The following is a 12,440-nucleotide window of genomic DNA, read 5'->3' on the forward strand; positions in this document are numbered from 1 at the left end:
GTTGAGGGGTTGGTCTGGGCACTCTCTTTGGCAGACTGCCACTTTTCTAGCAGTAGAAATATTGCTTGTAGAAAGCCACATTGTACTGAGCAGCTGTTCTGCTAAAACATGGAGCTAGCAACCCAAGAAATGACTGACTTCACATGTGAAGCAAAATTGTTCCCTCCCTTTGTGCCAATTTAAATGAAATAAAAGTACAAAACATTCTCTTCCATGCCGTCTAGTTTTCCCTCCCAGTTTCAGGCTTTAGTGGGACGCGTGTGAGCTGGGTGCCAAGGTGAGCACCTGACCCTCCGGCCACTGCTCCAGTGGCACAGTTGAACTTTGGCCATTCCACTGAAAGGCTCCCAGGATGGCAGCTATTCTTCTAATCTGAGCCTTCCTATATCCAGGTTTGAGATGCTAATCTATGAATTCTGCGTATCAGGATTGTCAAATGAAAAAATACACCTCATTTCAGCCTTCCTTCCAACTCTATAAAAAGCTAATATATTAGAGGAAAGATACTAGATTATATTTGATTAATCTTTTAGTTTATAAGTATGGTATGTGATTCATGCTTTGGGTTATTTGAGAATATGGTCAGACAATAGAAATATACACAAGTATTCCATGTTCTACACGGCATTTGGGTATTCAGTTTAAAACGCTCTTCTTAAAGGAAAACCTTCATAAGCTTACTTAACAACTGAGGGACCACAATTCTAATGAACTGTCCCTGTGTTTACAGCTTTAACTATATTTATGCATAATATATTATCCAACACCAATGGATATCTAAAACAAAGACTTGGAAAAATACTTACTTAAAAGTAGAAATTCATGAAATCGTTTTCTTGGAAAATAATAAAACTATATATTTTAAAGTACCTTATATAGATTCAATATACTCACCTGTGAAAAACTGTGCAATTTAAAATCCTACCCATCTTTAAAGTCCAGGTAAAAGAGTAACTTCTTAGGCTCCCCTGGTGGCGCAGTGGTTGAGAATCTGCCTGCCAATGCAGGGGACACGGGTTCGAGCCTGGTCTGGGAAGATCCTACATGCCGCGGAGCAACTAGGCCCGTGAGCCACAACTACTGAGCCTGCGCGTCTGGAGCTTGTGCTCCACACAAGAGAGGCCGTGACAGTGAAAGGCCCGCACACCACAATGAAGAATGGCCCCGGCTCGCCATAACTAGAGAAAGCCCATGCACAGAAACGAAGGCCCAACACAGCCAAAATTAAATAAATAAATAAAATTTTTAAAAAACCGAGTAACTTCTTGGTCTCCCCATTTGCTGTTAATCATTGTCTGTTATCACACAGTACTTTGCTTAGACCTCTTTCAACATGAATAATATCTTTCCTTCTTATTTGGTGAGCATGTGTGTCATTCCCATTAGATTAGAAACTCCTAGAGGAGAAGGTTCCGTTTTTTCCCTCTTTGCATCCTCTGCAGAGGCTTGCAATTCAATAAGCATTCAAACACTTAGAGGATGAATAGATGAGTAGAATGAAAATAGAAATATAACCCATTCCAGATCTCTAATGACAACAACAAAAAATTGTTGTGTTAAACCAACTATAAAATTTTATCTATAAAGCCAAAATCCTGAGAAGGCAAATGTCAACTATACTCATTTTAATAAATGACCCTTCATTTCAGAAACAGTCTATTTTAAGAGTGCTTTTGTTTTCTTAGCATCTTGAGGAAATAGCCACATATTAATAATTTATATAACCAACTTCATAGACCTTGTTATTTTAAGTATTCAGATAACACGAAGTTGCCTTAACTTCACCAAATCACCTGTATTATTTAAGAAAGGCTCTAAATTTCCTCTGCTCTGTCATATGACACAAGTTAAGACTTTTTACATGTTAGAAACCCTAAAAGTATTTCAAAATAAACACTACATGTTGACAATCTCTTCCTTCTGATTAACATCATTTTGGAAATACAATCTTATACACACACAAAAGAAAGAAAACTTAGCTTTAACACACGATAAAAATCATCAATAGGAATCCTCACATGTCTTCAGTGAGGATGTCTTCAGTTTCTATGTAAACTTAAGCCTCCCCAAACAGCAGAGGATTCCTGCAGTATGAGACCAGTTGGATCCTCAGGCTCAACTGCATCATTTTTTCGAAAACAAAACTGAGGCCAAAGAGGTTTCACGTGTTCAGAGTCACAAAGGTTTGAACTCAGGAGTCTCCAACTTCACTGACCAAGCCCTTGTCACTAACAAGGAATTCTGATGACACATTAAGATGACTGGGGTCTCTAGCTTCCATTGCATTCATACATTTTGCTGGCTCCACTGGCCTTGTTTACAAGGACAGTGCCTTTGTTATAGATTCTTAGAACTCCCTACAAGAGTTCCCTCCTCTAATCTTAGTAAAGGTATTATTTAAGTTTCCCAAGACGAGATGTTCATATAGCAAAAAAGTGTGACTCAGAACAAGGAGGTTTGATCTGATTGCTCAGCAAATGTAAATTACAGAATAGCAAAGCCTGAACAACTTGTTACAGATTTTTCTACTACTTCAGGAGCTCAGTGTCCGTCGGACATACAATGAAGAACACGTTAGGTCACGTGTCAGGTAAGAAAATATCACTGCACCACTTTACAAAAGTTCCTGAGTATGCCCAAAGTGAAGCTTACCTGCATTGGCCTCCCAATTTTCCTTTCATAACTCTCCAGCATATACTGCACTTTATAATTTTTTTATGAGAACTTCACGTCTCTTTTCAAAATGATAGCAATTTTGCTTTTATGCTAAAATTCTTGTAAAAACCTGGATACTATTCATCTATTTTTATAGAAGAAAGCCAGTATTTTAAAGTATTTATATAAAACCCAAACTGTGTACACAGTCTGTTTTCATCATCAGTGCTGATATTCAACACAGCCTTATTTCCCAAACTGTAAAATTATATGTGAGGGATGTGCTTTAATTACAAAACATTACTGAATACTTTAAGTCTCTGCAGTGCTTTGGGAAGTTCTGACTATGAAATCACGAATTTCAGTTTCTTCCAACTACTGCACACAGTAGCGCTCACCCTTTGAGCACTCTTTCAACACCCAGTGATGGACTGATCTCCATGGTCTATGGCACAGACCACAGCAGCTATTTCCTAGTGACTGTGTTTTGTTCCTTTAGTAAAATGTTTAGATTCGTAAGTTGTGAAAATTAAATTGTACTGGACAATTTAGCCATAGGTCTTCACTTTATGTACACATGGTTTTGGAGACATGTTCAACTCTACCTGTAAATCACTAGCTTAGCTTTACCAATCTTATTCACGCTAATGCTGATAATAATGTTGGATTCTTGATATACGCATCTCAAATTTCTTATTTCTAGTAATTTTTTCATGATGATTACAGTCGTATCATGCCTTAATCCCCCAGCTGAATCAGACAAATAATAAATTACGTGCGAAAATAAATCAAAATAATTATTTAACTGAACTGACCAGCTGTTTGACTAGTTAAGTCAAAATGACCAAACAATAGCCTTAGGTGGACAAAGCTTTAATCTTGTTTCTCTTTAATAAGATCCTGCATCTAGAGAAGACTATCTGAAGAGCCCTCATTTGGATCATATACAACATTAAATTGAGGAAGCAGAGGAAAAAGTAAGCCAGATCATGTCAATGACTTAAAATGACTTACACTTAATTTTTCTGCAATATATGCAACGCAGAAGATAGCGTGCATCCATGGAAACCTAGCAAAATTGGCGACATGATACCCCTGGCTGGCACACAATTTAGTTATGTTGGCCACTACAGTAAGTTCATTACATGAACACACATTAGCTCTGAAGATAATTTTTTTTTTTTTTTTCCCAGTACGCGGGCTTCTCACTGTCGTGGCCTCTCCCGTTGCGGAGCACAGGCTCCGGACGTGCAGGCTCAGCGGCCATGGCTCACGGGCCCAGCCGCTCCGCGGCATGTGGGATCTTCCCGGACCGGGGCATGAACCCGTGTCCCCTGCATCGGCAGGCGGACTCTCAACCACTGCGCCACCGGGGAAGCCGATAAATTTTTTTTTTTTTTTTAAACTCCACTCTGGGCTTCCCCGGTGGCGCAGTGGTTGACAATGTAGCACTAGTCATAACTTTTAGTGAAAAAAGGAGGGAGAATAACCAGGGTGTACCTTTGTGCTCCTATGACTCCTTACTGATGGAAATAAGTCATTTACAAAGTTTTGAAGAAAACCATATGTAAACAGTTCAATCAACCTTATTTCTTCCATATCTTGATGTTATTAAAATTGTTGATCACATTTCTTAAACAATACAACCAACTATGAAGCCCTAGAGAAGGTTAAGCCTGTGGGGAGTCAACAGTGACCAGTTGAAAAAGTAGGAAACTGGGACACAAGTTTCCATTTGGGGAGAGATTGGTTTTTCTTAAGTTTCTGTCATGAGAGTAAATTATAGTGCTTTTTAAAAAAATAACCTTTCTATTTTGGAATGATTTTAGATGTATAGATTCGTTGCAAAGTTAACAGAGAGTCCCCATAGACTCTTCACACAGCTTCCTCTAATTTTAGCATTTAATACCTTTTTAAAAGAATTCTTTTCACTGAATTTTAAATCTTCCACCTTTGAATAGCCTAAAAATGTTTTCTGAATTTGGACACAGTGATAACATTTGATCTAAGGAGGGCAGATCTCTACACATGAGCCATATATGTGCACATATGTTCATGTATAATGTAAAGAGGAAAAAGGGATACTGATGGACAGCTGGTGACATATGCTTAACTTAGAAATGGAGGAAAATGTGCTGAATTGGGATTCCAGAGGTTCAAATTCCAGTCCCAAGCTTGTTATTGACTTTGTACCACTAACCTTCCCTCTACATCAGTTTGCTCAACACAATAGCAAAGGGATTGAAACAGATGATCTGTATGATCCTTAAACCCAAGATTCTGTTGGCCTTCTTGTCCTAGGTCACATGGTACCTTTAATTGTATCAAAAGCTCGAATCTTCCTTCCTTCCTCTCTTTTTTTCCCAAATGTATTTCTCAAGAAATGATAAATACCTCCAAAGTCAGGACCATGCCTTATACTTTCTCTATTTGTCCCTACCACAATATTCAGCAGAGGACTCAGAGGACTTACTAAGAGAAGGCACTCAGACATGTGTTGAATAGACTTGAATACACACACACAGGACACTTAGGGTTTCTTGACACTATTTCTTTTTTAACTTTCAACTCCTCAGCCTGTACATTAGAGAGAAATATGTTGGCAGGGGAAGGCCATTACAGGGTAGGGACTCGTCCTAGAAGGCAAGGGGCAGAGGTAGGCTACCACTCCTCCTAGGTCCTACTCCGTACACTGTGTTTTTCCCCTTGGTTTCACACTATTCCCATCATTTCCCCCATATTTTTCTTCTGCCCTGCCTTTTGTTTTTACTCTCCCTTTATTTCTCTTCCTCCTAGCTTATGACGTAGGCCCACCCATAGCTTTCATCAGCATTGTTTAGCTGTGCTAATGGCAATGCCAAGATACAATCCAATTCCATACAATTTAATTTGAAAACATGGTTAAAGACTTACTTTCCTGGGTACTGCACATGGAGACATACACAGATATAAGATGACCCAGACTGTTCCCTCAAATTGTTCATAGTCTAAATATAGAGAGACAAGTATATGACAAATTGTGAATTGATACTAAAGCAACAGATGGTATATCAGTAAGCTATAGAAAGAAATGACTAATATTCTGGGGAAGGGGAGAAGATTAATTCAGCAAGTAAATCTAAGCTGGCTTTTGGAAGATGACTAGTTCAGCAAAACCAAGAGAAGAAAAAGGACAATCCAGTCAGACGGTGGCACGTACAAAGGCATAAATGTTTGGGTAGTCGGTGTTGCTGGAAAAAAAGGAGATGACCACGGAGAAAGGGACAGACAGATGAATCCTGTTGTAGGATGCAAAAAGCGTACACATGCACTCTTTTGTCCACATTTCCAGAAGTCTCCACAAAAATTTCCGTAAGAGGTATTGTTTTGGTTCACCCCTCTTATATCTTTCTTTGTCATCACCATGAAAAGAGCTTCTCCCAAATATCTGCTGCTCCTTGACAGGGGGCAGACCTGAGCTGAACCCTAAGCAAGAAGTCAAGCCCAGCCAGAGCTGCAGCAAGAAGTAGAACCACGCAGCTAAGCCCAGCCTAGGTCTGCCGACCTCCAGACTGCCTGCAGCCACGTGAAGAGTAAAAGCTTTATGACATACTTCTAAGATATCGTGATTGCTGGTGGCCCTGGCAGCACAGCTAACTAGGACACCTGGATTTCCACACGCTCACGGTCACACTCTCATAAATACGCTTTCCTTGAGTTGGTGTTTGGAGTCGAGGCTAATTCTACATGCTCAATAGTGCCAGATGCACTGAAGATAATGATGACCAATCAAATTCTTCGACAGCGGCATGTGGCAAGAACCCAGCAATGCTTTTTACATTCTTCATGCTACAGGTAGACTAGGGTCTCCCCCTTCATAAATAGCAAAGCTTTTCCTGATAACATGTGAAACTTAACAGAATTGGGGTCTCCGGGACTTACTCTACCATCAAGCCCATATTTGTCAGAAAGCGCTTCCTGTCCAGTGTCAAAGATGGAGATCCTAGGGCTGTGTGGTGACATCAACATTGCTCATCCCATCATGATGTAAAACTAAAGAAAGTAAAAGGTTAGTTCTTAGATGAACTTCTTTCAGAAGTGATTAACTTCGTCGGAAAGATATTAAAGGATAATAACGTGTAATTAAAGAGCCTTCCTGGAAGCATATCTAAGAAAAGGCAATTATATCACTTATTTTCACATACTAGTAAAGCTTGGCACTTGCTACCGAAATAGGCAGGAATGAACACAGTCAGCTCAGCTTTTGGATGGTTTTATTTCCATTTCATGCCACCACTGACTTTGGGTTGAGGCAAATGAAACTAGAGACTAGAACGGGGAGTCAGGCTCTCAGTCTACTGAGGATGATGGAGTTAAGAATAGGAACCAAGCAAGCACCAAGTTTCCATCTTCTCTCCTACTTTCCTAGCCTTATAGAAAGCTCTTTTTCACAACCTAAGGGTTCACCCTGGGCTCTGTCATTTACTGGTGTTTAAAAAAGAAAAAATACCATATGCTGGTATACATGCCATGTATTGATTCTAAGAACTTTTATTTTACATGTTTTTTAATAACAGGGAATATGACACTTGCCTCCAAACATGAATGTCATTTGGCAGAGGTAAATGTGTGCCAGCACACGGTAAAATACCAGAACAGGAATAAAAAGACCTTGGAGCTGCTTAAACCAAGACCTATCACTCAGAGTGTCTTGGAATCTCTACCTTCTATGGAACTAGAACCATTTTATAAAATGCTATATGAATCTTGGAGACAATCATTATAGTAGTAACGCAGTGTCACTCTGAAGGATATCCTATCCTCATTTACCCTACATGACTGACTTAAATGAATCCATTAAACATCATTGCTTAAGTAACAGTCTGGTCTTTGGCGAAAGATAGATTATAAGTTGCTGAAATAAGGACCTGCAAGTCTCCTCTCCTCTCAGAAACATCTACATTAAGTCACAATAGATGCCTGAAATAGTGAAAGGAAATTCCATGAAAATACTAAAGTTCTTCCCTAATGTGTTCAGTCAATTTTAATCACCAGTTGTCTTGCATATTTTTCAATTGTTCCCTTCCAAAGGCTAAAAATGTCTTGTATTTTACATATTGTAGCATTCTGGCTTGTCACACATATAGGCAAATTGTTGTTTAAAAGCTGCAGCGTTTAAAGTGAAATAAAACTTATGCTTACAGTGGGAAATATTCCTGGATTAATAGAGTTGCAGCAGATACACTCCAAAAATTGACTGAAGTCTGTGATTGATATTAGAAAGACAGAAAATTTATCTAGTTTTAGCAAATGTCAAATCAGCAGCCATTGCTTTTAAGATTAATAAAAGATATAATGGTTTCTAGATAGCCTCTAAATAGAGATTACTATGAATGGAGAAGTGATTTACCAACAGTCACCACAATGAGATTTCTTTAAAGGTTACAATCATCAGTTATTTAGCTAAAACACTGCTGAGAATGCCTGGTCATTTTTTGAATAATGCATAACGTTCATTGTAGATTTGATCTGTATTATAACAATAGAGATATTTCTAAAATAATAGGAAAAACTATCTGTTACCTTCCAATTGCTTAACGTATCACTTCCATGAAGTAACTGACTCAGGACACATTACACACTGTCACCTGAGTGTTCTTTCTGCAAGCATAACTTGTAATAATCTGTACACAATTGGCATCACAAAACAAACTCATCAAACTTTATAGACTTTAAGAAAAGATGTAATGAACACAGGGCAGAATAAAGGACCTTTCTGAAGCAGTAAATTAAAATGATTCAATTTCTATATAGTTGTTTGGGACAAATTTAAATTTAAGTTTTGAAATTTAATTATTAACGTGAACAACTCATCGCATTAAAAAGAAATGTTGCCTACATTGTATAAGTACTTTTCATATAAATTTCCAAATGCCTTTAGGTTTATTCAAGAGACTGCTTGGAGAAGCACGAAGCATAATGTCTATCGTTTTATTGTTGGATTATGAACTGTACTTCACATGATGCTGCAGGCTATTTACATAAGCTTGTTTATCCATATGAACTCCTTCAAGGGCACAACACAGAAGACCTTAATAAATTAAAATGAATTTCTTTTGCTGTTGTTTCATGAATGTTTGATCAGAATGAGTAGCAGGTTTGCATCATAGAACTAGAGCAAACCAATAAAAAATACATATATCGTACAGCAGAAGCAGCTTATAGAAAGTGCCCATTGCATTCCTAGCAACACTTGAGAGCCAAGGTAAACAGTACAGAGTCTCTATACTTCAGTACAGTATGGTCTTCAGTTCTAGACTATCATCAGTTTCCTAATAGAGAGAATATGCATGTGCCAAATTGGATGCTCTACCATAGTCTGGATAAAATTTTTTAAGTAATAAAATCTGGCATCTCTTTCCAGCCTTCAAAACATCCATCCCAACCTCCACATTTTTCTCACTGACACCACCATGTTCCTCCAAAGACTGAAACACCCTTATGGGCAGAGATCATATTTTATCTTGTTTTTATCCATCTTCATCATTAGTAGTTACAGAGTTGAGTTGACTGAAGGTCACAAAATAAAAATGAATTATTAGCCATAGTCCAAAGCTGAGAGCATTCTCACCTGGAATGTTTGACGATAGTGATAGAGATCAGACATCATTGCTAGAAATGATACCTGATAGAAAGAACCCTAGACAGAAAAGCAGAACCACGGGATTCTAGTTTTAGATCTTCTAACACTTAACCATAAACCCTTTCTGCATCATTTCCCTCACCTGTAAAATGAGGGCTTAGTTCTATAGTATCTATAATTGTGCACCTCTAAAAGGCCATGATTCTAAAAGCAAGCAGAATTATCACATCGTAGAAGAACGGACAGATCATGGAACCATTAGGTTGTTCTACTTTGGCAGCCGCCACTACCAAGGAAGCCTATAAACTGCCAACTCTCTTAAAGAAAAGATGGAAATAAAAGATAATTATGTTAAAAACGTTAATATAAGTCTAGTCCCTCAATGTATTTCAAATGGAATAATAAGATTAAGAATATATTTTGCATGTTGTGTGATTTCTAACCTGTTGTATTTATCCATTCATCTTACATGATGTGGAATGAACACAAAGACAACCTACTGAATAAACTCTTAAGTATTTACTAGGATTATATTCACGTCTTTAGCTTGGGAAAATTCACCACTACTTTAGCATCTGCAACATGGACTGGTGTATTACCGAGTTGACATCAACATTCTTAAGGGCAGAAGGGCTGTAAAAGAACAGCATGAATGTGCCTTGGTTTATTTGTACTGTGCTACCTTATACTTACACCCTGCCCTTGAGAGCTATCTCTGTTGTGCGTTCTTCTCAACCTTCAAATGTCATTCTTATACTTAGAGCAGGAGTCTGTGAACTCTGGCTTGTGGGCCAAATTTGGTGGCAGCTGCCTGCTCTGTAAGTACAGTATTATTAGAACACAGCCATACCCTGTTGTTTACATGCTATCTATGGTTGATTTCATGCTACAATGGCAGAGTTGAGTACTCCCCCAAAACTAAAATATTTACTATATGGCCTTTATATAAAATGTTTCCCAACCCCTGCTCTAGAGAAAAATAACCTGTTACAGTTTGAATTCTAATTTTCTTTCTCTAATAAGCCTACGAAACACAATCTCTAAGTAACAAGAGCAAAGATACAAACAGATTCACACAGGTACATACATACACATGCTTATACCTCTTAGCACAGAATTGTCAATAGTCATTGCTTTTGACCCTTCGTTTTAATTTGAATCCTATAATAGGTTATAGCTCCCCCCTAGTACCCTTCCCTACAACAGCCAAGAGTACAGGGACTTCATAAGTCATTGTCAAGGTGTAATCACATAACTAAAGAATCTAATTCCTCCCCCAGAGGAGGCTGCCTACAATTCCACCAAATGTCCAATTTTATTCCATGCTCATCAAGGGCCTAGATACAAGGTTAAAGCACAAAACCCAGCAGATCCCGTCCCATGCCTTGAATGATACGTTTTCAGGACAGAAAATCAATGGCCAACACCACATGTACATCAATAAACATATGCATGCATATTCATATGTTTAAAATCTCATCAATTATTAGGCGTTTCAAGAACAAACAAGAAAATAACCCTCTTAAGGATCAGAGTGAAGAAGGCCTAAAATTTCTAAGTAATAAGTTTTAAGGGAAACTGCACCAATGATTGGGGGCACAAATACATGTTTATATTTATAAACTTTATGCAATATGCATAGAGCTGAAACATTAATACATACATTGATCATTTTGTTGGTCAATGAAATCATTACTCAAAATGCCTGCTATAGTTGTACTTTGCTCCCATCCTCTCTTTCGTAACTAAAACCAGAAAATATCAGCCCTACCCTTTAAAAAATATTCTCATACTCCACCCCTTAATAATAATTTTCATGTATTAGCATAACATAAATTAAAACCAAGAAGCGTATTAACGTTAAGTCATTTCATTCTCATTTCCCTGAAACCTTATCTATAGTGATAGAATATTTAGGCTGACAGACTTTTTGAAAATAAAATAGAAATAGAAGAGGTTTATTTCACCTTCACATGGTGTCTTTCTCATGCAGAGTTCAGATTTCCACATTTGTATCCCTTTAAAGGATTTGATATGCAGGAAAAGAAGAAAGGATGATGGTAAACATTTCATCTTAGAGACACCTACAGACCACCATATTCCAGGATGAACAGTGGCTAAAACCTTACCTTTTACTGACGTGTTAGGTGGAGGGCCTTCCATTCGCAAGTTCCATGGAGGGTCCCCCTGGTTAGCAAAGTCTCTCATTTTCAGATAGCTAATTGTAAGTCGAATGATGGAGGCCTTGTCAAGCTGGCTAGTGATGGCTGCAGGAAGAGGCAACAACTTGGCCAATTCATAGAACTCAAAGTTTTCTTTCCCCCGGCGGGAGCGAGCAGCATCCCGGGACTTCTCCTTTCTCAATGCTTGTAAACTGCAATCAAAGGAGTGGAAAAGTGTTGTTTAGAACATGTGACTCTGTCATCAAGCATAAACTGCTTTTCTTTTTACTTCTTTTTCCCCCCAGCAAAAATCTACCAAAATCATCTTCAAAATTCCAGGGACATAGTAAAAGGAGTTCCAGACAATGACCTCTAAAACCATAAATTCTACTTCTAGGCTTATATGCCATAAACTCAAGTGCAATGAGTAAAAATAGTTTGCTTGTTAAGTTTTTTCCTCCAATCACCTATACACTGAGATATATTGTTTCTAAGACATAAGGTTTACAGGTGATGCTTGATGTTATCAGCTATGAACAATTTAAAAGATTGGGATTGTATTTATATATCTATTCTGAAGCTAATGGTTTTGTTCATTTAATGGTTATCACCATGGAATTGTAAAGCATCAGAAGGACACATTTGAAAAAATTTATTTCAGTTACCATCTTGAGAAACAAAGGGTAAACACACAGTTCACAGAATTAACAAATAAAATGTTGATGTGCTTCCAGCCCTCAATAAGAATCATGACCTTCAGTCACATAAAGAAAACATCTTATTGGAAATGAAGATTTCAATGTAACTATATAAATGCACTGGTAATTGATTGATAAGAGAATGCTTTAATTCTTTATGAATGAACATACATTCATAGATGGGTAGACTCTCTAAGATACTAGAGAATAAAATACATCACCCAGAAAAGTCAAACTTTAAGACAACATAAATTTAATGTTGAAAGATAAAGCCCTGTATGGGTTATTAAAATTTATAAACAT

At 37.8% G+C, this 12,440-nt stretch overlaps 1 protein-coding gene across 2 annotated transcripts in view; it reads right to left on the minus strand.

The window, feature by feature from the left end:
• The window catches only part of NPAS3 (neuronal PAS domain protein 3), an 836,192-nt gene that overhangs the window by 582,318 nt on the left and 241,434 nt on the right, over positions 1–12,440 (minus strand). For both annotated transcript variants that reach the window (XM_060004701.1, XM_060004700.1), the window contains one exon: positions 11,407–11,651. In XM_060004701.1, the coding sequence (XP_059860684.1) occupies positions 11,407–11,651 (245 nt within the window). The remainder of the gene's footprint in view (positions 1–11,406; positions 11,652–12,440) is intronic.

The sequence above is a fragment of the Delphinus delphis genome, chromosome 2 (assembly GCF_949987515.2).
Source record: "Delphinus delphis chromosome 2, mDelDel1.2, whole genome shotgun sequence".
Lineage (NCBI taxonomy): Eukaryota > Metazoa > Chordata > Mammalia > Artiodactyla > Delphinidae > Delphinus > Delphinus delphis.